At 42.7% G+C, this 25,074-nt stretch overlaps 1 protein-coding gene across 8 annotated transcripts in view; it reads left to right on the top strand.

Annotated features, from left to right (window-relative positions):
- Positions 1–25,074, top strand: part of CPM (carboxypeptidase M) — an 81,466-nt gene that overhangs the window by 22,313 nt on the left and 34,079 nt on the right. For 5 of the 8 annotated variants that reach the window (XM_055239789.1, XM_055239788.2, XM_063614227.1 and 2 more), the window contains exon 3: positions 23,069–23,166. The exons of 1 other annotated variant lie outside the window; for it this stretch is intronic. In XM_055239789.1, the coding sequence (XP_055095764.1) occupies positions 23,069–23,166 (98 nt within the window). Of the gene's footprint in view, positions 1–12,530; positions 12,596–14,277; positions 14,306–23,068; positions 23,167–25,074 lie in introns of those variants that run through there. 2 more of the 8 variants (XM_055239791.2, XM_063614228.1) reach the window with 2 other exon arrangements.

Below are 25,074 nucleotides of genomic sequence, written 5' to 3'. Positions count from 1 at the left end.
GAACTTCTGTTCAACTCTATTGGTCATTTCTATTTCCTCATGCCATTTGCCTGTTTTTCTATTTATTCATGCTTTGTTATGTGTGTGGCAAATATTTTCACCTCTTCTGTGGCTTGTCTTTTAAGCTCCATTTTCAGTATCTTTGGCCTTACAGAAGTTTTTAATTTTTATGAGGTCATATTCGTCAGTCCTTTTCTTTATGCTTTTATGTTCCATGCCTCACTTAAAAAGGCCCTCTTTCCCCCAAGGTCGTAAATATATTCTATACCCTTTTCAATATTTTTATTGTTTTAGTTTTTACATTTAGCACCTAACTCCATCTGGAATCTATTTTGGGGAATAGAGTGGTATGTAGACAGATTTCATGTCTGACAGTATATATTTTTGAGCGCTCAAATTTTTAAAAAGTATGTATGACTTTGGTAAGCAGAAAGAGCCATGAGGAGTTTGAAGAGACACTCAGAAAGTGAATGTCTATTCTGGATGGGCCCAAGAGTTTGCAATTTTAGCAGATACCTCCAGAGAAAAGAGAAAGTGATGAGAAAAAAAAAAAAAAAAAAGCAAAAAAAAGCTGTGTTCTGTGGAGTGGATTCAGGTCATAATGACTGTAGGTAGAGACACAGCAGAAAGAGTAGCCCCGGGCTGGCCTTGTATCCTGGTACCTACAGCACCTTAAGAAATACATAAAATACATGAAATGTCACAGCTTTGCAAGAACTAGAAGACAAGCCGGAATGAATCAGAGAAGGGATTCTTCAGTGTCTCTACTTGTAGTAGAATTTTTAATCCCTCATCTGGTACAAAAATGAGTTTGAGATAATAGCCCATTTAAAAATAACCCAGGCTGGGCCGGGCGCGGTGGCTCACGCTTGTAATCCCAGCACTTTGGGAGGCCGAGGCGGGCGGATCACGAGGTCAGGAGATCGAGACCATGGTGAAACCCCGTCTCTACTAAAAATACAAAAAATTAGCCGGGCGTGGTGGCGGGCGCCTGTAGTCCCAGCTAGTCGGAGAGGCTGAGGCAGGAGAATGGCGTGAACCCGGGAGGCGGAGCTTGCAGTGAGCCGAGATTGCGCCACTGCACTCCAGCCTGGGTGACAGAGCGGGACTCCGTCTCAAAAAAAAAAAATAAATAAATAACCCAGGCTGGTGCAGTGGCTTACTCCTGTATTCCCAGTACTTTGAGAGGCCGAGGCAGGCGAATCACCTGTCAGGAGTTGATGACCAGCCTGGCCAACATGGTGAAACCTCGTCTCTACTGAAAATACAGAAATTAGTCCGGCGTAGTGGCAGGAGCCTGTAATCCCAGCTACTTGGGAAGCTGAAGCAGGAGAATCACTTAAATCCGGGAGGCGGAGGTTGCAGTGAGCTCAGATGGTGCCACCGCACTCCAGCTTGGGCAACAGAGTGAGACTCCATCTCAAAAATAAATAAATAACCGCCCAGCCCTGGATTAAAGATGTATTTTCACTCTGGCTAGCAGAGGTTAGCAAAAGTGGATGACTATGTGTAGGCATGTTAATTAACACTTTTTAGATTCTGGAAAGAGAATGTTGTGTGGCAGAAATATGGCTACAAATGTACAAGCCTTCTGTAGATGATTCTTTAAAGGCAGGTGGAGTGGGAGCCGCTGGGCTAGCCTACCCCAAATCACTGCACTACTTTTCTTCCCTTGGCATTAAAACCGCATGACCCCTTAGTGTCTGTGTTGCACTCATGAATTCAGAAGTTCCAGTGCATCTATCAAACACATACGTTTGTTTACTATGCATGTTGTTCTAAGTGGTCCTTCACTGCTTGTGACAACCCTATGAGGTACTATTATAAGCCTCCTTTTACACATGAGGAAACTGAGGCTCCAGAGAGTTAAATAAGTTGCCCATAGTCCCACAAGCACTGGCAGCATTGGGATTTGGACTCAAGTTGTCTAGCTTGAATCACCCTAATAATGTTCGCAGAATCACCCTAATAATGTTGCCTCCAAATTGGTTATTTCAGCAACTGCAGTGTTCAGGAAAGAATTACACTCTGAGGAGCCTTCATGAGGCAAGGTTGAAAAACCTATGTCAGGAAAAGATAAGACACCTCACTGGTTATCAGACCATGCTAGAAGGAGCCTCTTTAAAGTCGAACAACAGAGCCACTGCTCTGGTGCAAGCAGCACACTCACCCAGCCCTCTGACCTGAGTCACAGTGTGAGCTCTATAGTTCCTGGCAGATGTTAGCCATGGAGTCAAAAATGGAGAAGGGTGCCTTCAGGTATAAGATGTGGTGTGTTCATGCAGGGATTAGGTCTGTTTAGGCTTAATTCTGGAAGGCAGGGTTCTTAATTTGGTTCACATTCCCTGACGGAATACTATGCAGTCCTGAGAATGAATGATTTACATTTATACAACAGTATGCATGGATCCACCATGGGGGACAGTGCCTGGAAATAGGCACAAGGGTGCTTCGAGGCTGCTGTCTACACAAGTGTGTGTTTAGTTTATGAAAATCCACAGTGGCGCCTGTAATCCCAGCACTTTCGGAGGCTGAGGCGGGCAGATCATTTGAAGTCAGGAATTCAAGACCAGCTTGGTGAAACCCCGTCTCTACTAAAAATACAAAACAATTAGCCAGGTGTGATGGCAGATACCTGTAATCCCAGCTACTCGGGAGGCTGAGGCTTGAGAATCACCTGAACCCAGGAGGCAGAGGCTGCAGTGAACCAAGATCATGCCACTGCACTCCAGCCTGGGTGACAGAGTGAGACTTCATCTCAAAAAAAAAAAAAAAAAAATCCACAGTGAGCTCTTCAGCATATAGCTTTCTCTGCGTATTGTATTCCATGTATTCATCGTACTGGATTCAATGTACAGTATTCTATGTATATTGTTATTTCACTAAAGAGTTTTTTCTTAATGGCATGAATTAGAGTCAGCTGAGGTATTTGTGAAAAATGCAGACTCCTGAACTCACGCCTCAAGATTCCCATTCTGGATGGGGCTCAGGAGTTTGCAGTTTTTTACAAATACCTCAGGTAATTCTGCTGCAGGTCATCTGAAGATATACCTGTAAGAACATAGCAAAGCTGCAGACCTGGTCTGCTGTTGATGTGCTTAATACTGGGCATCAATTGGACTCTATAAGTAGAGCAAAAGAATGACTTGAGAATGACCAGGCTCACACATTGGGTTGGTAGGAAAACAGCCTGGTGCACTGCAAGGGTAACACTATCTTGAAGCGAAACCACCACGATGACCGATGCTTGAGTCCTGCATGCCAAGGTGTTCCTGCAGCAAGGCCAAGAAACAGTGCCTGTAGCACAGATAACCCCTCATAAACATGCTTATCTGACTTCCCCAGTGGTCACCAGTGTTCCCCAGGGGGATCTGAGACGTGACCAGCTGTCTTTACTCTAAACACTTGCCATATAAAGGATCATTTCTGGTGCGTGGACACAGGGACTCACTTTCTGGAGCAGCCCAAGACATCACTTCTATTTGTAAGTCCCTATTAAATGTTTTTTTCTGAAGAACTGGATTTATCAGCCTCTTTCTTAAGCCTCTTAGTTCCCTCTGCCTTTGTAGGTAGGTTTGCATAGACCTACTCACCAAGAAACAAGACTATATCTTACATGTATCCATGATTTTTTTTAATGCACAAAAATATAAAAACACTATATAAAATACCTACAACAAGATTTCTGTTGGCCAGGTACAGTGGCTCATGCTTGGAATCCTAGCATTTTGGGAGGGTGAGGTGAGGGATCACCTGAGCCCAGGAGTTCAAGACCAGCCTGGGCAACATAGCGAGACCCTGTCTTTACAAAACGCACAAAAATTAGCTGGGTATGGTGGTGTGTGCCTGTAGTCCCAGCTACTCAGGGGGCTGATGTGGGAGGATTCTTTGAGCCCAGGAGGTGGAGGCAGTGGTGAGCTGAGATCACACCACTGCACTGTAGTATGGGTGACAGAGTGAGACCCTGTTTAAAAAAAAAAAAAGAGAGAGAGAGAGAAAAAAGATTTCTCTGAATCCTTCTCATGCATATCGTGAGAGATGTTTTAAAATGTTTCTGTATTTTGGCCGGGTGTGGTAGTTCACGCCTGTAATCCCAGCACTTTGGGAGGCTGAGGCGGGTGAGGTCAGGCGTTCGAGACCAGCCTGGCCAACATGGTGAAACCCCCATCTCTACTAAAAATACAAAAATTAGCCAGGCGTGGTGGTGCGTGCCTGTAATTCCAGCTACTCAGAAGACTGAGGCAGGAGAATAGCAAGAACCCAGGAGGCAGAGGTTGCAGTGAGCCAAGATCACACCATTGCACTCCAGCGTGAGCGACAAGAATGAAACTCCATCCCCCCAAAAAAAACCACTTCTCTGTATTTTAATGCACAGCTTAAAAATGCCAGGCCTGGCTCTATCCTACTTAGGTTTATGTTCATTAGACAGGAGTCATTCACGTATGACTGAATCACTATGAGCATCCTCCCCTCTCTCTTCTTCCCCTCCCACCCACATGCCAGGCTATGGTTCAGACTGCCTTCTGCTTTCTCACTGGGTCTCTGTTGTGTGATCTTGTGCCCACCTCTCTGTGTGTTAAATGGAGAGAGTGGCTTGAACAGTACCCTTATGGTTGGTCTTCAAGAGCTCATCTAATTCTGAATGGTGGTTGGGCATGTCTGAAGATATTAGCAATTCTGTTGCTCAGCATTGCCGATGTATTGAGCAATGTGAAAACCTTGGCGAATCTTGTTGCCATCTTCCCCTAAGAATCTGCCTCATCCTGAAGCCCAACCATTTGACTCTGTGGTAAAATTAAGTAACTTGAGTAAGGTCCGTGTCTACCAATTTCTTAATCTCAATCAATTGAGGTAAATAGATGCACATTGTCAGAAAGGACAAAGCTGGCCACCATGTACTGCAAATGATGGGCACAGAGTTGTGATTGTCCCAGCAGACTTGAGATGAGCTAGGGATACATCAATCCATTATGAGACAGTATCTGTTATAGTCAAGAGTGTCTCTGGAATGGCTTCTTATAATTATTTGGACTTTCTACCAAGGTTTCTGTGTCACAGCCTATGGAAAAGTAGATTCCTTTCAAGAGACCTGACTTGCCAAGCATGGTGGTTCACACCTGTAATCCCAGTGCTTTGAGGGGCCAAGGCAGTGGGATCACTTGAAACCAGGAGTTTAGGACCAGCCTGGGCAACAAAGTGAGACCCTGTCTCTACAAAACATTAGCCAGGTATAGTGGCGCATGCCTGTGGCCCCAGCTACATGGGAGGGCAAGGCGGGAGGATCACCTGAGTCCAGGAGTTCCAGGCTGCAGTGAGCCATGTTCACACCATTGCATTCCAGCCTGGGCAACAGAGCAAGACCCAGTCAAAAGAAAGAAAGAATGAGAGAAAGGGAGGGAGGGAAGGACAAAGGGACGGAGAGATGGATGGAGGGAAGGAGAGACAGAGGGTGGGAGGCCTGGCTTGTATATTTATGTGCATGAAATCAGTTCTAGGCCTCTGAATATGGCACCTGGCCCACTCTTTCTTGAGAATAGTTTGCCAGTGAGCAATGTGCCTCATGTCCTTTGTGAAACTGGCAGAGCATAAATTATTAATTTAAAATATACAAACTAAGATCAAGATAAGATGTGCTTTAATGAATGGGTAAACTCAAATGGCTTATTAACAGCTTCATTTCCTCATGCTGCTTCTGAAATGGGCATTTCTCAACTTACATCTTAAGGTAGGGGCTGATCTGAGATGCAAGTTAATTATACAGTATGAGAGGGCATTATTGACGGAGACTTCAATAGTTCCAAAGGGGGAAAAAAGAGAAAGATGGCTTTATTAAAGCTGCTGTCTTCAGCTCAGGAAAAAACATGTGATCAGCCAACTGTAAATGCACAGCTTGAGAAATTTAGCAACTCCCAAAATAGGTTCAAGTTTCTTTGTGAGCATGTAGGCCTACTTGCAGGTAACACTGACTTTGTTAACAACATTTGTTAACAATAACATTGTAGGCAGTTAATGTCTCAAAGCTCTTATAGATACAAAAGAAAATAAACTTAGAACTTCCAGAAAGCATCTTCTCATCGATGAGTCTAAATAATGCTCATCTACTGGAGAAGCAACTTGTTAATTGTGACTTTTTGTCACTTTTGTAGGGTGGGGAGAGGGACATGGGAGATGAAGCTCTTATTTTATTTTGGGAGTGAGATGTCTCAAGTTCTTTATTCTAAAAAAGGTAAACATCAATTGCCTCTGAGGTAGTAAGAGAAGAAGGTCTGTTTTACTTTGGAGAAACATTAACCTTAGAGTAAAACAAACAAAAACACAGTTCAAAGCCCAGGCTGTCTGAGCCCATCTCGTCATTTGTAAAATGAGGATAATAATACCTGCCTTACTTATCTCATGGTGTTTCTGTTGAGGATTAAATGATAAAGCACTTTGGAAATTATGTAAAATATCAGTATTTTAAGCAGGTATGATTTCCCGAAATCTTTGAGTTTTTCCTCTGATTCCATAATTATGACATCACTTAAATATGCCACCCCTCTGCTATCCTAATACCCCAAATCTCAGTGAAACACTGGAAAAGTCCAAAACCAATAGAGATTTCTAAAGCAGATCCCCTTATTATGCCCCTCAATTAGTGATCATTGTTAATGGGTCTGCTCAGAGCATCATTGCCAAGTGCTTTGATAAGCTAAAGAAATCTGTTGATAATTTCTTGAGGCATGGTATTTCAGTGTGTGGAATACTCGGGTACTAGTTCTTGGGAGTTTTTTAAAGTAAAATATTTATATTTGTATTGACTTTGCAACAGCAGATACAGCAAATTTCACATGGTACCTTGCTACAGAAATTAGTTAGTACCCACTCATGGTATAAATTATGTAGAATGATAGTATGCTCATATTCTTCTTGGCTATCTTAAAAATGAATAGAAACAAAAAGGTAAACAAATCTCATATTTACCTCTCCTTGGAAAGAGGTTGAGTGATTGTCATGTAGCTTCTCATTTATCAAGTATGTGTTATGATTTTGTTAAAGGATAAATTGAAAGGATTCTTAAAGCAACAAAGGTTTGGTCCTGCATTGATGCATATTAAGTAAAGTAGAGCTCCTCAGTTGGCATTCCCAGGCTGGGTGACACACAGGTGCCTCTTTCTGATACTCTCCTTCCCAGCCCTTGTGCTGTCCCCTCCCCTCTCCCCTTCCCTCTCCTCTTTCCCCTTCTTCTCCTGTGATACTTCTGCTACTTGCTCTGTTCTACCCAGAGACTGAAGGGGAGTGGTAATCTAACTGAGACTGAGTAAGTCCGAAGATTTGTATTCCTTCCCCTTCACTCCATCCAAAGTCCAATCCTGAGGAAGACATGGAGGTTATGATTAAACTTGCCCAACACCCAAACTTTACTGACTGCTTATTCTTATGTTAATCACTTGGCCTTTGCTAGATTAATGACTGAGTGACCAGAAGTCTCAATGATCCCATAAATCGTATGATTTTAAACTATTTTTATAACTTTTGCTAGTTGTAATAAAAATTTTCAAATGATTTTTTTTCCAAATAGAGAGGTTTAATAAAGCTAATGTGCTTGAACAGGATTTGGAGAGTTTACATACTCATTTCTTAATCCCTTTCTAATATGGTTAGTATAGCTCTGTGTTTTCATCAGAGAGAAGCAGCCTGTGAATTCCTCACCTTGGGACTTCCATTCTCCCTCCAGGTGGCTTCACCTTTCAGGTGAACAACCTGACCTCTCTGGCTCCTAAATCCCACCCTTACAAGCCGCAGGAGCCAGTGCATGGGGGCATAGTTTCTTACCTTTACCTTTTTCAAACCTTTCCCTCCTCACCAGCTTTTTTTTAAGATTTTATTTTCTTAGAGCAGTTTTAGAGCAAATTTGCTGTACCTAATGTGGCAAAGTCAATACAAATATAAATATTCACTTAAAACCCAAGAACCAATACCCAAAAGCAAAATTATCTAAAGCAAAATTGAGAGGAAGGTACAGAGATTTCCCACATACTCCTTGTCCCTATCCCCACACGTGCATAGCCTCTCCCATGATCAATATCCCCCACCAGAGTGGTACATTTGTTACAACTAATAAACCTCAGTGAAGTAGGGGTTTGGACAAATGTATAATGACATGTATCTACCATTGTAGTATCATACAGAAGAGTTTCACTGCCCTAAATACCCTATGTGCCATCTTTTCATCCCTCCCTCCTCACTAGCCTTTGGCAACCACCGATCTTTTTATTGTCTCCATAATTTCGCCTGTTCCAAAATATCACGTGCTTGGACTCATATAGTATAGCCTTTTCAGATTGGCTTCTTTCACTTAGTAATATGCATTTAAGTTTCCTCCATGTATCTTCATGGCTTGATAGATCATTTCTTTTCAACACTGACTCATATTCCATTGTCCGAGTGTACCACAGTTTATTTATCCCCTCACCTACTGAAGGACCTCTTGATTCCTTTCAAGTTTTGGCAATGATAAATAAAAATGTAAATAGCTCTATAGTTTTTATATGGACATAAGTTTTCAGTTTATTTTGTTAAATAACAAGGAGCTTGTTTGCTGGATCATATGGTAAGAGTAGGTTTACTTTGTAAGACACTTGCAAACTGCTTTCCAAATTGGCCATTTTGCATTCCCACCAGCAATGAATGAGAGTTCCTGTTGCTCCACATCCTTGCCAGTATTTGGTGTTGTCAGTGTTCTGAATTTTTGCCATTCTAATAGGAATGCATTGATATCTCATTGTTGTTTTAATTTGCCTTTCCCTGATGACATATGATGTGACATATGATGACATCTTTTCATATGCTTATTTGCCCTCTGTTTATCTTCTTTGGTGAAATGCCTGCTGTTTCCATCTTTTGTCCATTTTTTAATTGGGTTGTTTATTTTCTTATTGTTGGGTTTTCAGAGTTTTTCTGTATTTCGGATAACTCTTTCATCAGACGTGCCTTTTGCAAACATTTTCTCCAAGTCTGTGGCTTACCTTTTCATTCTCTTGATCCCTCCAGCTTTTTATTTAGAAAATTTTCAGTCCTATAGAAAAAAATACAAAAATAGTAAAATAAGCACTCACACATTTTTCATATACATCCACCAGTTGTTAATATTTTGCCACATTTGCTTTATCTCTCTCATGAGCTCCATCTGTTGATTTTACTGAACCATTAGAAGTGATACATGGCATGTCACATCATCCCAAAAAACACCAATATGCATCTCCTAAGCATGACTTCTTCCTGCTTAATCATGACACATCATTATTAAACTAAAAATAATAATAACTCAGTAATATCCAACAACATGCTGCATTTTTAAAGTTCTCCAGTAGTTCCCAGAATCAAATCAAGCAAGGCTCACCCATCGTCTACAGTCTCACAATCTAGGACCGTTCCCCTGCCTTTTTTTGGCATTGACCGATTCATTTGAACCAATTTTATGTCATTGGTTGATTCCTAATGAACCATTTCCTTGTCTACAAGCTCTTGGCTTGCCCTCTTACAGTGATGAGTTGGAGTCTCTCCATGACAGCACCAGACTGGAAATTCTTAACATGCTTTCCAGTCTCATTAACATTGAGATAGTCAAAACCTACGTGATGTCCTCAATAATTTTGGGAACAGGCCATGTAAGAAAATGTTGTGAAAGATGTGTTTATGGTTAATGATTCAACACAGTTAACAGAGGTGACTTGGCTTTCTGCCTTGCCCTCATGGCAACATGCGGCTTCCCAGTTCAGCACTGTTCTCTGCTGTTAGGGCCTGGGAATTCTGAATGAGATTCAGTCCTTGGAGTTGAAAAGGTAATTTACCTGATGCTTGGTGATGTGAATGTTTGTGACAGTTTTTGTGCTAATACGTTTTGAAGGACATGTTCTCTCAAAATAGCCCCTTCCACTTTCTGAATCCACACTCCAGTTTTCTTGTTAACTTCAGTGAGTGTTGGTCTATTTGACCTGATGTGCAGATCTTCTGGCACATACATTTCTGCTGTCTCTTGGCATAACAAGTTGGCAGTCTATCCCTGTGTTATGTACACTGTTTATATTGAAAATTTCTCTTTAATTGGTCTGATGCTACATCATCTGCTAGGGCCAGTAGTTTGTCATCAGCCAATTTGTACACCTGAGGCCTCAAACAAACACGTGCTTACAATGTTTCTGGCACTATTTTTAAAGCTTGTAAGAATTAAATGAGATAGCACAACAACCCCATGAGGGTAAGTACCGTTAATCCCATAATATGGATGAGGAAACTGATTCATTTAGAGGGATTAAGCAATTTGCCCAATACCACATGGCTAGTAAGTGACAGAGCTGGGTTTTAGCCCTGACACTTTGATTCTGGAACCTGCACATTTCATCGTTATGTCAGATGCCCTGAAGAGGATACTGTATATCATCTCATCTCACATGCTGTGTTCAGGCAGACGATGTGCTGCTCAAATGCTGGTTTTGATGTCTTTACTAAACTACTGATCTATTTTTGAGATTTAAATCTCAGAACAGTGATACTAGTGAGAAGTAGTCCACCTTTGTTAATCCACCAAATGTCCCGGTTAGGGAACCTAATTTTGGTAACTTCAAGGCCTCTCCTGCTATTGGGAGCTGAGCATCCTTCACTCTGGACTCTCACTTGCTTCACTTTAGAATGAGAGCTTTTTAGGGTAAAACTGAGGAAGTAGGATGACTGAAAGAAAAGCCTTTCTTCTCCACAGTAGCTTATGGGGAAACTAGTAAATTAATTGCCATTATTCCTTGCCACTAAAGGATGAGTTCTTATGGTAGCAATAAATAGACAATAGGGCTGTGCAGACCTCCAACAAACTGTCTTTTCTGGGGTCAAAAGGGATCTGAATTAACCTCTTCTTAAATTACAGCTCTGTGACACCTGCAGGCACTCATAACAAATAAAAACACCAGGCCAGGCACAGTGGCTCATGCCCATAATCCTAATATATTGGGAGGCTGAGGTGGGTGGATTGCTTGAGCTCAGGATTTCAACACCAGCCTAGACAGCATGACAAAACCCCATCTCTACAAAAAAAATATACAAATTAGCCAGGTGTAGTGGTCCATGCTTGTAGTCCCAGCTACTCAGGAGGCTGAGATGGCTGACTTGATCCCTGGGAGGTCAAGGCTATAGTGAGCCATGATTGCACCACTGCATTCCTGCCTGGCTGACAGAGTGAGACCAGTAGGGCAGGAAGAAACCAAACCTCAACACTGAACCAGAATGTCCATGACATACTGTAAAAAGAGAAACCTCAAATGGACAATAACTGTATAGTGCTAGTTGTAATGACTGTGCCTTTTTTTTGTTTTTTTTTGAAACGGAGTCTCGCCCTGTCACCCAGGCTAGAGTCCAATGGCACAATCTCCACTCACTGCAACCTCTGCCTTGGGGTTCAAGCGATTCTCCTGCCCCAGCCTCCTGAGTAGCTGGGATTATAGGCACACACCACCATGCCCAGCTAATTTTTTGTATCTTTAGTAGAGACGAGGTTTCACCATATTGGCCAGGCTGCTCTCGAACTCCTGACCTCGTGATCTGCCCGCCTTAGCCAAGAAATCTCTTTAAGTATTCATTTGTACTTTAAGATAATGTTCGATCTCACTCTTATTACAGCTGAATTGCCCTTCAAAAAGATGATCTGATTATGTTTGACCTCTTCCCCAAGGGACCAAAAAGGGAAGTTCTCAGCTTTTTATAGTATGAGGTCCCTAGAGGTTTTCACTTTGGGGATTTAAAAACAAGTTCCCTGTAGCTATATGAAGGAGAAAAAAAAAAAAAACCTAGAGGGGAACATGGAAGAATTATAATGATTGAGGCATGATAATTATGTCCAGTTTTTAAAACTCCATTCTTAAAAATGTCTTATAATTTATAGGTTAAAAATTTTAATGTTTAGAGGAAGCAGGACAGGTTTATGAGCCTCTGACCTGGGAATGGAGTGGGAGGAATAGAGAAGGTGGGGTTGCAAGAGGAGAAAGGCAGAGGAATTTCCTACCGTCTTCCTGTTTTTTGTTGATGGTTAGTGATTAATGAGACAAGCTGTTCTGTTTCTCTGGGAGTCTTGACTGTCTTGAAGAAAAAAAAAGAATTTATTGCAACCCAATGCAGCTTCAGATTTTTCCTCTGTTTTTTGTTTTTTTTTTTTTTTTCAATTAAAAAAGTAACTGTCCCTAATTTAGGAACTGAAATTCCCCAACCTCCCCATTCACCTATTCGGGAAGAAATGAAATGGAACCTAACATCTACATTTCTTGGGTATAATATCAAAACTTTAATACTATGGGGATGAACGTGTAAGCAAATGCAACTCTATCTCCCCATAATGTTGGAAGAATCTAACTTGAAACCAGACATTTGGTTTGGATCTTGGCACTTTCTGGCATGGAAATATTCCAAGAAGGTCCATTGACTCTTGATTTGATCTAGAAAATTGGGTTCTTTCCAGAGCCCACCCAAGATGGCACCTCATAGACTAGCCACGGACTTTTCCATCAATACAGGAAAACAGTTTCATCTAATCCCTGGACCAGAGGTGACTCGGATTCCAAGTGAACTTCCTCAGGTTTGTTTGTTAATTTATCCAATCATCCATTCACTCAGCAAACATTTATCAATCATTTGCTATGTATATGCCAGACACTACACTAGATTTTGCAAGCACAGAGATACAAAATCCCTTGCTCGCAGGGAAACCTTTGGTTTCAATAAATGATACGAGAGGGGTTGCAGGGGTACTATCTATGAAAGTTCAAAGGAAGCATCTAACTTAGGGTGGTAGGGGATGGAGCTGAGCAGAAGGATCAGGAAGGTGTTGGATGGCAGGAGACTTTTAGCGGAGCCTTGAAAAGGCAAGGGGAGGTTGGCCGCTTTGATGGGGTGGGCTAAGGACTATCCGTGCAGAAGAAAAAGCAGGTATTAAAGGTGTCAAGGCAGGGAGTTACCTCCTTTGGGAACTACACATAATGAAGAATGGCTAGGGCCTGGTGTATGGGATTGGGGTGGGAAACTCAAGGCAGGAAGAAGACAGATCCCAAGAGGTCTGGTGTGCATGCTGAGGGGATCAGGTGCCGTCTCAATGCCATGGGGAGTCATTGAAGGAAAAGCAGTTAGAGCCATGGGATCCAGTTCACATTTGATCAATCACCCAAACAAAGGAAAGTTTACTCAACAGCGTGTTTTCATTTGGACTTCATTTTGTCAAAGCATGAAAGTGATGTCAGAAATAGAGATGAGTGTCTTCATGGCACACCACCACACCCAGCCAATTTTTGTAGTTTTTGCAGAGAACTCCTGACCTCAAATGGTCCACCTGCCTCGGCCTCCCAAAGTGCTGGGATTACTGGCATGAGCCACTGTGTCTGGCCTAAAACACATTTTCTAAGCTTTCTTTACTTCTGGGCCACCTCCACAAAATTTTATGGTTCTGGGAACCCCTATCTGAAAAAGCACAGGTATCAGCAGTAAGTATAATGAACATTCACTAGAGGGAAAGTCATTTTGGTTTGGGTTGGTTATGGAAGCAGTGTCATATGAAAAGGACTGGACTGTACTGCATAAATAGAAGACCCACAAATTGCTATGGCTTATAACAGAAAAATAAAGATTTAGATGTCACTCATATGTCCGTTATTGAACAGTTGTGACACTGCTCCCTGTCACCTTCCCTCTAGGACCGAAGCTGACAGAGCACCCTCTATCCAATCATTGCCTGTCTTATGTCAGAGGCAAAGGAGATGGCAAATCATGCATTGGCCCTTAAAGCTCTGCCCAGAAGTGGTATATATCATTTCTGCCCACATTTCACTGGCCAGAGCAGGTCACATGATATGCCTGAGTTCATCAGGGCACCAGATGTTGGGCAACCAATAATACAACCCACCACTGAGGTCTTTACTAAGAAGATGACCTGGGCCTTGGGGAACGGCCATGATTTACCTGGTAGACACAGCAGGGGAGCAAAAGGAAAATATGACGATATTTTTATGAAATCAAGACTTGGCCACATGAAACATTTTTTTTTTTTTTTTTTTTTGAGACTGAGTCTCGCTCTGTCACCCAGGCTGGAGTGCAGCGGCGCGATCTCAGCTCACTGCAACCTCCTGACCACAAGTGATCTGCCCTCCTCAGCCTTCCAAAGTGCTGGGATTACAGTCATGAGCCACCGCACCTGGCCGCGACACCCTTAGAAAACTAACTTCAAGGCAGAATGCTTCACAGTGACAAATCTTAGGATGCTACTTTATAGAAATATTCTGAAGAGAGAAAAACCCAGGTGAGTCAGAGCAGCCTGGGGAAACTTCTTAGAACCAGGATTCTGTGGGACTCAGAGGATTTTAAAAGGCAGAAAATCCAATGAAGCCATTTTAAGCTAAAACAACAAAAATAAGGTGGGGCTGTGCCCAGGGCACTAGGGTGCAGAAAGGAACCCACCTCCTGTGGGCGCATTTGTGTTAGCAGGTAGTGGGAAATTCGGGTGGAGGGCAGGTGATGGAGGGCCCTGAATGCCCAGGGGAAGAATCTGGATGTTATGTGCCAATATTTGTCAAGAAAAAGCAGTCCTGGAGATACACCAATAATTTTTGAAATGTTACAGTAGATACTAATTGAAACCTACTGTGTGCCAGGCACTGTTAGGTTAGCAGTGAACAAAACCAGCAACCTAAACAAAATGGCGAACACACCAGGCAGTGCCCTTGTGGGTTACATTTTGGTGAGACAGACAGTATATAGATAAACAAATATACAAAGAGTGAAAAAGTTGTGAAGAAAGATGATGCAGGATTAGAGAGTGACGAGGGTGTATATGGTGGCAGTGGTGGTGGTGGTGCAGCCAAGGGGTGGAGTGGAAGACAAGACAGCTGTGAAGACTGCTGAGCATGAGGTAGTCCCTGGTAACAACCAGCACTCCACACCCTACCCTCAGAGTGCCATCGCAGGGTTAGCATACTCCACTGAGTAAAGCTTCCTTGTCCAGGCGATCAGTTAGAAGAGCCAGGAATGCTGGGCCCAAAGAGGTGGGCCAGAGAGAAAAGTGCAGGGGACATGGTTCCCAGATCCACGCAGAACCCCTGGGGACCGCTGAGTCCCACAACCTCAACAAGGCCCAGGGTTATACTCACACAGCAGGTGGCCTCATTTCAGACCCCACACCAGAATCTGTGCAATGGGAAATTCGAGTGCAGCAGAAGTTGGAGTCAAATGCCTGCCTATTTCTTGTTCCGTTTTGGGATGCCTGAACAGGGAAGCCTCCTGTGTTCCTCTCACTCCCATATTAAACTGAACTGCAAAACTCACGGTTCTAAGTAGATTTTAGAATTGACCTAGGCAGAAGAAATAGCCCAGCCCCTTCATTACTTCAGAGCAGAATAGAGCACTTACTCTTATCACAGCAGCATAAGACCCCTGGGACACCTGACTCCCTGAGACCCTTCCTTGACAGGTTCCCATGTCCATAAACAAAGTCAGGAATTCCCAGCCCACTACACAGAATATGACAGTTAAGCTTCACTGGGATCCTGTGGCTGACCTGGGGCAGGCTAGAGGGCATCACATCTGTATAGGCTCTCAGCTTTGCAAGTTCAGAAACAGACTGGGTGTTCATGTGGACTGGCCCAAACCTGAAACTCTACAGAAACCGTAGTGCATGCCAGGTGGTTTGCCATGAAAAAAGGTGCGTGTCCCAGAGACAGGGTGTGTATGGTGCAAATGGATTTTGTCCATGTCTTTCCTTCCCTTGCCACTCCAGCCACCCTACTTTCTTTTTTTTTTTGTCATTTTTTTTTTTAATTTTACTTTAAGTTCTGGGATACGTGTGCAGAACATGCAGGTTTCTTACGTAGGTATACATGTGCCATGGTGGTTTGCTACACTTTATCAACCTGTCATCTAGGTGTTAAGCCCCGCATGCATTAGGTATTTGTCCTAATGCTCTCCCTCCCCTTGCCCCCAACCCTCCAACAGGCCCCAGTGAGTGATGTTCCCCCTCCCTGTGTCCATGTGTTCTCATTGTTGAACTCCCACTTAGGAGTGAGAACATGCCTACCCTACTTTGTTTTCGGTTTGTTTTTTTGTTTGTTTGTTTTGAGACAGAGTTTTGCTCTGGTTGCCCAGGCTGAAGTGCAATGGTGCAACCTCCGCCTCCTGGGTTCAAGGGATTCTCCAGCCTCAGCCTCCCGAGTAGCTGGGATTATAGGCATGTACCACCACACCTAGCTAATTTTGTATTTTTAATAGAGTCAGGGTTTCGCCATGTTAGTCAGGCTGGTCTCAAACTCCCAACCTCAGGTGATCCGCCCGCCTCGGCCTCCCAAAGTGCTGGGATTACAGGTGTGAGCCACCATGCCGGGCCTACCTACCCTACTTTCTTAGCCTATTTGCTGACTAGCATTGAAACTGAGTGCAGGGAGAACACCTGGCAGCCTCATCCCAGAGGTGCAGCTACTCCACATTCCACAGCTCTGGGGCAAAGTGACGAAGGCTCACCTGCAGTCCTTAAATGGAAAGCAGTTTGGGATGTACCAGCTAATCAAACAAAACCAAGGCAGCAAACAATAGCCATCACTTCATCCTCATTGTGCCCGTCGACTCCCTCCTTCCATTTCCAGTTCTCCCCAGAGGGGAGACAGACAATAACCTCAACAACAGAAGCCAGTACACAGCAAGCTTGCCTTACATGCTCACATTTCTTTTGTTTTTCTTTGATTTTTTTCTTTGATGTTTTCCATTTTCCATCTCTGAGGTGATTAGCAGTGCAGCATAGTGCTTAAGAACAGAGCAGAAACTCCACAGATAGACTACCCAGTCTTGTCCTTTGTTACAGTGGTTCTTAAGCTTTCAGGTGACTGGGAATCACCTGGAGAGCGTATTAAAACATAGATTTCCAGCCGCATGAAGTGGCTCACGCCTGTAATCCCAGCACTTTGGGAGGCCAAGGTGGGCAGATCACTTGAGGTCAGGAGTTCGAGACCAGCCTGGCCAACATGGCGAAACCCCAGCTCTACTAAAAATACAAAAATTAGTTGGCCGTGGAGGCGCACATCTGTAGTCCCAGCTACTCTGGAGACTGAGGCATGAGAGTCGTTTGAACCCAGGAAGTGGAGGCTGCAGTGAGCCACGATTGCTCTACTGCACTCCAGCCTGGGGACAAAGCAACGAAGTGAGACTCCACCTCAAAAAAAAAAAAAAAAAAAAAAAACACAGATTACTGTTCCCCAACCCCAGAGTTTCTCATTCAGCACATCCAGGGTGGAACACAAGGATGTGCAGTTCTAACCAGTTTCCAGGTGATACTCATACACTTGGTCCCGTGACCACACTTTGAGAACCTCTGCCTTATGAAGTTCCCAAAGACTGTTGACTTGTGTGTGAAAGGATAACCCTATATCTACCACTTGTGGCTATTAGGGTTAAATGAGTGAATATACGTAAAATGCTTTGAGCCGTGAATAATAAAATGGAAGCATAGCTAGTCTGGAAACTTCGCCCATGCCTTTTGTCTCTGTTTTGTTTATTAACCTCCATTTGTTTTGTTTATAATAAACCACTTGGCCAGGTACCTCTTCCTCTCCTTCAAGTACAGAGGGCGTGTGAACTTTGGAGACTGAGTGTTTAAACTGACCTAAATAATATGTGATTTTCAACTCTTCTGTGGATTCACTCATTATTTAATGTGGGCTTTGCGTGCTGCGTGTGATAAACTTCTTGTGTGTGGGGTATAGTGGGAATGTGCACATGTGAAATTGATGTCAGATCTTTGGATCATTGTTAGGGAAGATAAAAGGAACTCACACTACAGTGCAGCCTTACAGCAGCCTTGCCAATAAGGCTGTTTTTCCCACTTACGTGGAAGAAACTGAAACTCAGTTCACTGAGGAAACTCTCTCAAGCTTGGACTTAGGTCAAAGGTGACTTGTAAGGATACACAGAGAAACATGCAAGCCTGGGAAACCAGCTGATCTATTACTCTGTGTACCAGAACGTTATGTATCAGACCAAACACACAAGCCTCACGAAAAACTGGAATGTGCTTCACATCACTGCAGCTTTGTCCCAGTGACTGGGCCACCCAAGGTCTCTGCTTCTCCCTAGGCATGTCCCATTGAGACTCTCCACATAGAGATAGTCTGATGGAGTTGTGACATTAACACCCAATGTGGAATGTCCCAGTAGGATAGCCTCGGATTCTGTTGTCTTGTTCTGTAATCAGTCACGGCCAGGAAGAAAGCCCAGTCTTGCTCCAGGAGCAAACCATAGCAACATGATGCTAAAAAAACTGCCTGGGGACTTTTTCCCCAGAGTGGGGTTGGCTTTGGCCTGTCTAGTACTTTCTGGGACATTGAGGCAGCCTTAGATCCTCAGAATTGTACAGATTTTGGAATCAGACAGACTTGGATTTGAACCCTGTTCCTGCCACTTAAATTTCCTCAACTATACATTGTGGCTATCATACACCTCACAGATGTTGTGAAGATCAGATAACATAAAGTGCTTAGGTGAGTGCCTGGCACATAATATCTGCACTTAATGAATGATAGGGTTTGGTATTTTTTTTTTTAATTTAAAAAACTGGAAAGATGGAAAGGTGAAAATAATTACTCGGCTTTATCATCTTATCATTTAGCCTCTTATCCCTGACAGTGTGCCATTTTCAATCCTGTAGGAATGCATTCATTATTATTAATTTTTTAAGAGACAGGTCTCGCTGTGTCCCAGGCTGGAGTGCAGTGGCACAATCATAATTCACTGTAACCTCCAACTCCTGGGATCAAGGGATCCTTGCACCTCAGCCTCCTGAACATAAGGTTCTTGTATTGGTTGGAACCCTGAGAGTGTGCCAACAGACAACACGAGGTGGTGTGGAGCAACATGCTGTTTTAATGAGCACCTGGGTACAGGCGGGGTGAGGCCTAAAATGGCATCAGCCCCAAGTGAGGACAGAGCAGAGGTTTTATAGTCTCCTGTAAACAGGAAGTGTCCTAGTCTGACGTAACTGCTATGTTGTACCCAGATGGCCTGTTTCTCAATCTTCAGGGGTACATGGCTTCGTCCAGGGTAGGTGTCTTCCTGCCGGCTCTCTTCCTGCTTCTGCTATCTTGCTGACACACGCTGCTGTCGCAAGTGGCCTTGAGCCTTGGGACTGGGCCTGAGAAGGGAAGAGTTATTCATCTCCTTAAGCTTTCAGGCCCCGGGGAGAATCTTACACTGTGTAGCTAGGATTACAGACACATGCCACCACACCCAGCTAATTTTTAAAGCTTTTATAGAGATGGCATCATACTATGTTGCCCAGGCTGGTCTTAAACTCCTGGCCTCAAGTGATCCTCCCACCTCAGCCTCCCAAAGCGCTGGGATTATTGGCATAAGCCACCACACCCAGCCTCATCCATTACTTAATTTAAGGCTTTATATGCTACGAAGCTATAGGTTTTTAAAAGCAAGTCTGTTTTACATAGCTGTAATTATATAATTTTGCATTCTTTTTCCACATTATAAAATATTTTAATGTTATAAATTCTGTACGTAATTTTAGTGAACATGCTATAATTTACATACAATTACTTATCATTGGACACCTAACAATAGAAAATTGATTGAATAAATGGTAGTGCATTCATATAATAAAATATTAATCAGCCATTTAAAAAGGTGGATTAGAAGTATATTTCTTAACATATAAACATGTTCATGATTATATGTAAAATGAAATGAGTGTACCTAAATATCAACTACCTCTCAAGTCTGTCTGAACATTTTCCTACCTCCGTCTCAGCAACTTTCAAACTTTAATGAGCCTCCCAGTCACCAAAGGAACTTGTTAAATGCCAGTTTCACGCTTTACCCCAAGAGTTTGATTGAGACTGGGGCTCAGGAATTGGCACTTTTACAAGGATCCCAGGTGCCTCTGATGTGGGAAAGACACCTCACCTATTTCTGCCTGTTGAAGCTATACTTAATTTTCCAAGCTTCTCCTTCTACTTTCTCAAGAACTCCTGTAGTATTTTGTAGCACTTGTCTGCTTTCTTGTCTTAGCGATCTTAGCGAACGCTTCTAAATTGTAAAACTTTTCCTGATCCTCCAAGCAAACCTAGTTGTGCACCCATGTCACAGCCCCAGAATTTGTGTTAAACCCTGCGTGAATTGCTGAATATAGATACTGAAATATCTGGAATCCAAACTTCATTTACTTTATGGTGGAGAGAGAGGGGCTGAGTACTTCAGAACTCTTTAGAATACCTGTTATAGCAGGAACTTTTGGGAATAAAGGTGGTCTTTCTAACTTTGATTTAAAACAAAAACAAAAACAAAACCTTGTTTAGATTACTTTTACTTACCCTGACAGTCAGGTTGTAAAAAGTAAATAGTTTGTCCTTTGTGCATTTGCTCTGGTCTAGGCCAGAGATAGCCAGTAAGTTGGAGAGGGCAGTTAAAACCCTTCAAGAAGCCTGTCATTCCAAAGAATAGTTTTCTTCAGGTCTGTTGGTTGGTTTTCATTCTCAGACTATGTCATTGAGGTTGTTCAAGGTAAGATTCTTATCTTGCAGTTCACTTAGGGGCCATTCGTGCTAAAATTGAGATTGAGTTACTCATCAAAGTACTTCTTCACTTAGATTTTTATCAGTGTGATTTCCCTCCTTTAAATAATATTGGATATCCATATCAAGTCAGGTTTATGTCATCTTATATTATCTTTTATGTAATAGGCCAGCTTGCAGATGCATAGTTATAAATAACTGTTAATAAATATTATATTGAGATGATATTGAATTTTTTCCTTGCTTGTAAGAGAACTAGATCATATTCTGTATAATTAATTAACACAAAAGAATTCCTGAGAAACAAACTTTAAAAGCCAGGTACAACAGCTCGCTCATGAAAAGTTCCTTGTTTCATATGAAAATGGTAACTTTGTAGAAGTAAAGCTCCAGACAACAAAGAATTGACAGCGTTGGGGAATGGAAGGTTAATGAAATTAGTTAATCAAATGCTTCTGATGGGGAATCACCAGATGTAGTGTACTTGTCCACATGGCAAACTCGGAATCACTCTTCAGAACCTTGTGTAGAGGCATCATCTGTAAAACCCTACATCTGTAAGGCTTTTCATCGGCCCCCTCCTTGGAAAAAAATTTCTTTTTTTATTCTATGCCCACAACAGTAAACTACACACACATCTATGATATGTCACACTCTAGTATATGCTTGTGTGTTGCTATTCTCCGATAGATCAGAAATTCATTGGGCATAGTGCATGTGGCTTATTTGTGCAATCTGACCCACGTTCAGTGCCTGGATATAGTAGTATTCATTAAATAGATGTATAAATAAGAATTCTGCACTGAACAGGGGACATAAATCATATAAACTGCATTTTGTGGGTGTTTTCTGAGAATTCCTGCAGTTAAATTTGAAGCATCACCTTATGACAAATTTCCATAAAATATTGTTATAATAAATTATGAATAAATGTTGAAAATAACAAGCCCAGTATCTGCTGTTCCCTGAGTCCCTGATGGCAATCGCATGCTCCCCAGTCTGTGGCACTCCTGATTTAAAGAGCTAGATCTGAAATTCTGCAGAAACCTGCTCAACATTTGCCCGTTGGTTGCTGTGAAATTCCTCTCCTGGGCTCTTAAATTCCACAGAGGCTTAATTATTACAGATATTTAAACTTTGTACACACATGACGGATATCAAACATACCCACATCTCTAAGGTAAACTGTATTAAAAGTGCCAGACAGTTTTAAAATTGAAAGGGACTTCGTCATTTTTACCGGTTAGGAAACCAAGCCTCTTAAAAGACAAGCAGTTTTTGTTAGTGGGAGGAGCACTAGGATTGAAGTCAAATAGACCAGAGTTCAGTTCTTGGCTCAGGGGCTCAAATCACAGCCTCTGATTGGCTTAAGCCCTTTACTTAATATTTTTGAAGATCAGTTTTCTCATTTGTAAAGTTTGATTAAATATCCGTCTCAGTGGGTCATGACAAAGGATTACTTGAGATTACCTGAGCCAGAGCAGCACACATCGTATCTGCACAAAGCAAATCCTCAGTGAGCTTTCGTCTCTGCCCTTTCTTGTCCAAATCACACACAGCTAAGACTTAGATGCTTTCTTTGGGTTGTGGTTCCCAGTTCAACTGACAGGACTCACACATATCAAGGACTCCCAAGGGGCTGTGTCACATCAGCATTTAAATACAGAATTCAGGATCTCCTACTTTAAAAACAATCTCCCGAGTTACTTTTTTTTAAATTTTATTTATTTATTTATTTATTTTTTATTTTTTTATTTTTTTTTGAGACGGAGTCTCACCCTGTCGCCCAGGCTGGAGTGCAGTGGCGCAATCTCGGCTCACTGCAAGCTCCGCCTTCCAGGTTCATGTCATTCTCCTGCCTCAGCCTCCCGAGTCGCTGGGACTACAGGCGCCCGCCACCACGCCCGGCTAATTTTTTGTATATTTAGTAGAGACGAGGTTTCACTGTGTTAGCCAGGATGGTCTCGATCTCCTGACCTCATGATCCTCCCACCTCGGCCTCCCAAAGTGCTGGGATTACAGGCGCGAGCCACCGCGCCTAGCCCTGAGTTACTTTTATTGCTGTTGTTTTTTCTCTTTCCTTGTACTGCGAGTTATGACACCCTCCCAGTCAACCATCAACTATAATTTAACTTTATATAATTGTGTGAATTAACAAGATCCTAGGAGGCTCCAGGATCTCAAAGACTCCAGGATCTCAGGGTAAAGTATATACACATTTTAGAAGAGTAAGATCTACATCGCCTAATAAGTCTTCAGCTTTTGAAAATCACATTCTAAAATAATAAGTGGAATATTTGTGCTGAATTGAAAGGGTTTCCATAAATTCTGGCAGTAAACGATGAGTGTTTTAAGCACAGAGATGTTAGTCATACAAACTTAAGTCACCGTGAAACAGGCGATCAGGTGGGGGAAGCAGCATCCTGTTTCCTAGTCTCACCAGAGTTCATTTGTCATTTTAAGAGACAACTTACTTTTCCATCTTTTCTTCTTTTCCTGTAAAGGTAGAAACCTGTGGGTTCTTGTTGTGGGGCGGTTTCCAAAGGAACACAGAATTGGGATTCCAGAGTTCAAATACGTGGCAAATATGCATGGAGATGAGGTACGTATGTGGCTTGAATTTCTGAAATGTCACCAGAGAAGCTTCCCCTAGGGTCTCTTGAGCTCTGTATAAATGCTACCGAGGAAGCTTGGAGAAGTCTCCAGCATGCATTGTAGCAAAGAAGGAAGGCCCAGAGAGGTCTTCCTGTGAGGCCTGTGGGAAGTTAAGGAATCAGGGTCCAACAACCACCACTGCTGTATGGTTGTGTACCCAGCACCCTGTCAGAGTAGGTGGAGCTTGTTTTGTGTTTGGGGCCAGAAGAGCAACAGTTCCCCAGCCCTGAACTTCTGCCAGCCAATCCCTGCATCTCCTTTCTGGGTTGAGTTTTCCCACCTCCTGGTCAGCATGAAGGTGACCCAACAAAGGAGCTGTATTGTATCCGAACCCACAACCATCAGAAACTCCCAAATAACTACCCAAATTCCTGAGATCTGGCTTTTCAAATGCTTTTGTTACTCTCTCTTAAATCTAATACTCAGTGTCTTCAGTGCTCCAGTTTAGACAATCACACTTAGGATTCTCTCCTACTCACCATTCAACAAACACTTGGCTGAGTGCAGTGTGGCTCACGCCTATAATCCCAGCACTTTGGGAGACCGAGACAGGCAGATCACTTGAGGTCAGTAGTTCAAGACCAGCCTGGCCAACATGGTGAAACCTTGTCTCTACTAAAAATACAAAAAATTAGCCAGGTGTGGTGGTGTGTACCTGTAATCTCAGCTAGTCGGGAGGCTGAGGCAGGAGAATTGCTTGAACCCAGGAGGTGGAGGCTGCAGTGAGCCAAGATCATGCCACTGCTCTCCAGCCTAGGTGACAGAGTGAGACTCCATCTCAAAAAAAAACAAAAACTCGTCACATGTACCCTAAAACTTAAAGTATAATAATAATAAAAAAAACAACAACAACAACAAAAAAAAAAACTAAAACAAAACACAATTTTAAATTCCTTAATAATATCTTGCCTCTTTTCCAACTTAGCAGGGATAAACTCTACTTTTATTTTTAGGTTCTACAAAATACCATTTACCACAGTTACCTACCCAGCCATTCCTGCCAGGCAGTTGAAGATGTTCACCTCTGTTTCTCACCCTGCTTCCTTTAGAATATTTTGAGACCATGACAACTGAGGTATTTTCTGTTTACCAGGACTCTATAAAACTGAGCAATCAAACAGCCCCCAGCCATCACAGTAAGGAAACTTTGCACAGTAATATGGATATTACCCTGTAAAACACAACTTATAACTTTAGGGACTTTCTCATTTACATGCATATTCCAATAAGTACTACCTGCTGACTTGTTAAAACACTCCTGGATTTGCAGTAGTACGGGTGGCATGCTCTAATCAGTGCTGAGCTTCCTGTTCTGGCTTAGCCTTCCCCAATCTCTACAGGAACTGGATCTACCCTTCATGGTACACTCCGCCTGCCCTTGCCAGGCATGCTGCCCAACCTGTCCTGCTGAGAGAGGATACTTCTTGCAGCTGCAGCTAAGATGCAAGCACCTGCCCCTAGCAAAGGAATAAGTCTTTGAACCCGATTTTGGGGTAGGTGCAAGTTTAGTCCATCTGTGACTTTTTGAGCATCACAGGCGGTTTGTTTTTTCTTTGTTTGTTTTTTTTTTTTTTTTTTTTAGTAGGTAAATTTTTTATTTTTTATTTTTTTATTATACTTTAGGGTTTTAGGGTACATGTGCACAATGTGCAGGTTTGTTACATATGTATCCATGTGCCATGTTGATTTCCTGCACCCATTAACTCGTCATTTAGCATTAGGTGTATCTCCTAATGCTGTCCCTCCCCCCTCCCCCCACCCCACAACAGTCCCCGGAGTGTGATGTTCCCCTTCCTGTGTCCATGAGTTCTCATTGTTCAATTCCCACCTATGAGTGAGAACATGCGGTGTTTGG

This window comes from Symphalangus syndactylus, chromosome 13 (assembly GCF_028878055.3).
Source record: "Symphalangus syndactylus isolate Jambi chromosome 13, NHGRI_mSymSyn1-v2.1_pri, whole genome shotgun sequence".
NCBI lineage: Eukaryota > Metazoa > Chordata > Mammalia > Primates > Hylobatidae > Symphalangus > Symphalangus syndactylus.
Note: the sequence above shows the minus strand (reverse complement) of the source record. Positions and strands in the feature narration are given on the sequence as shown.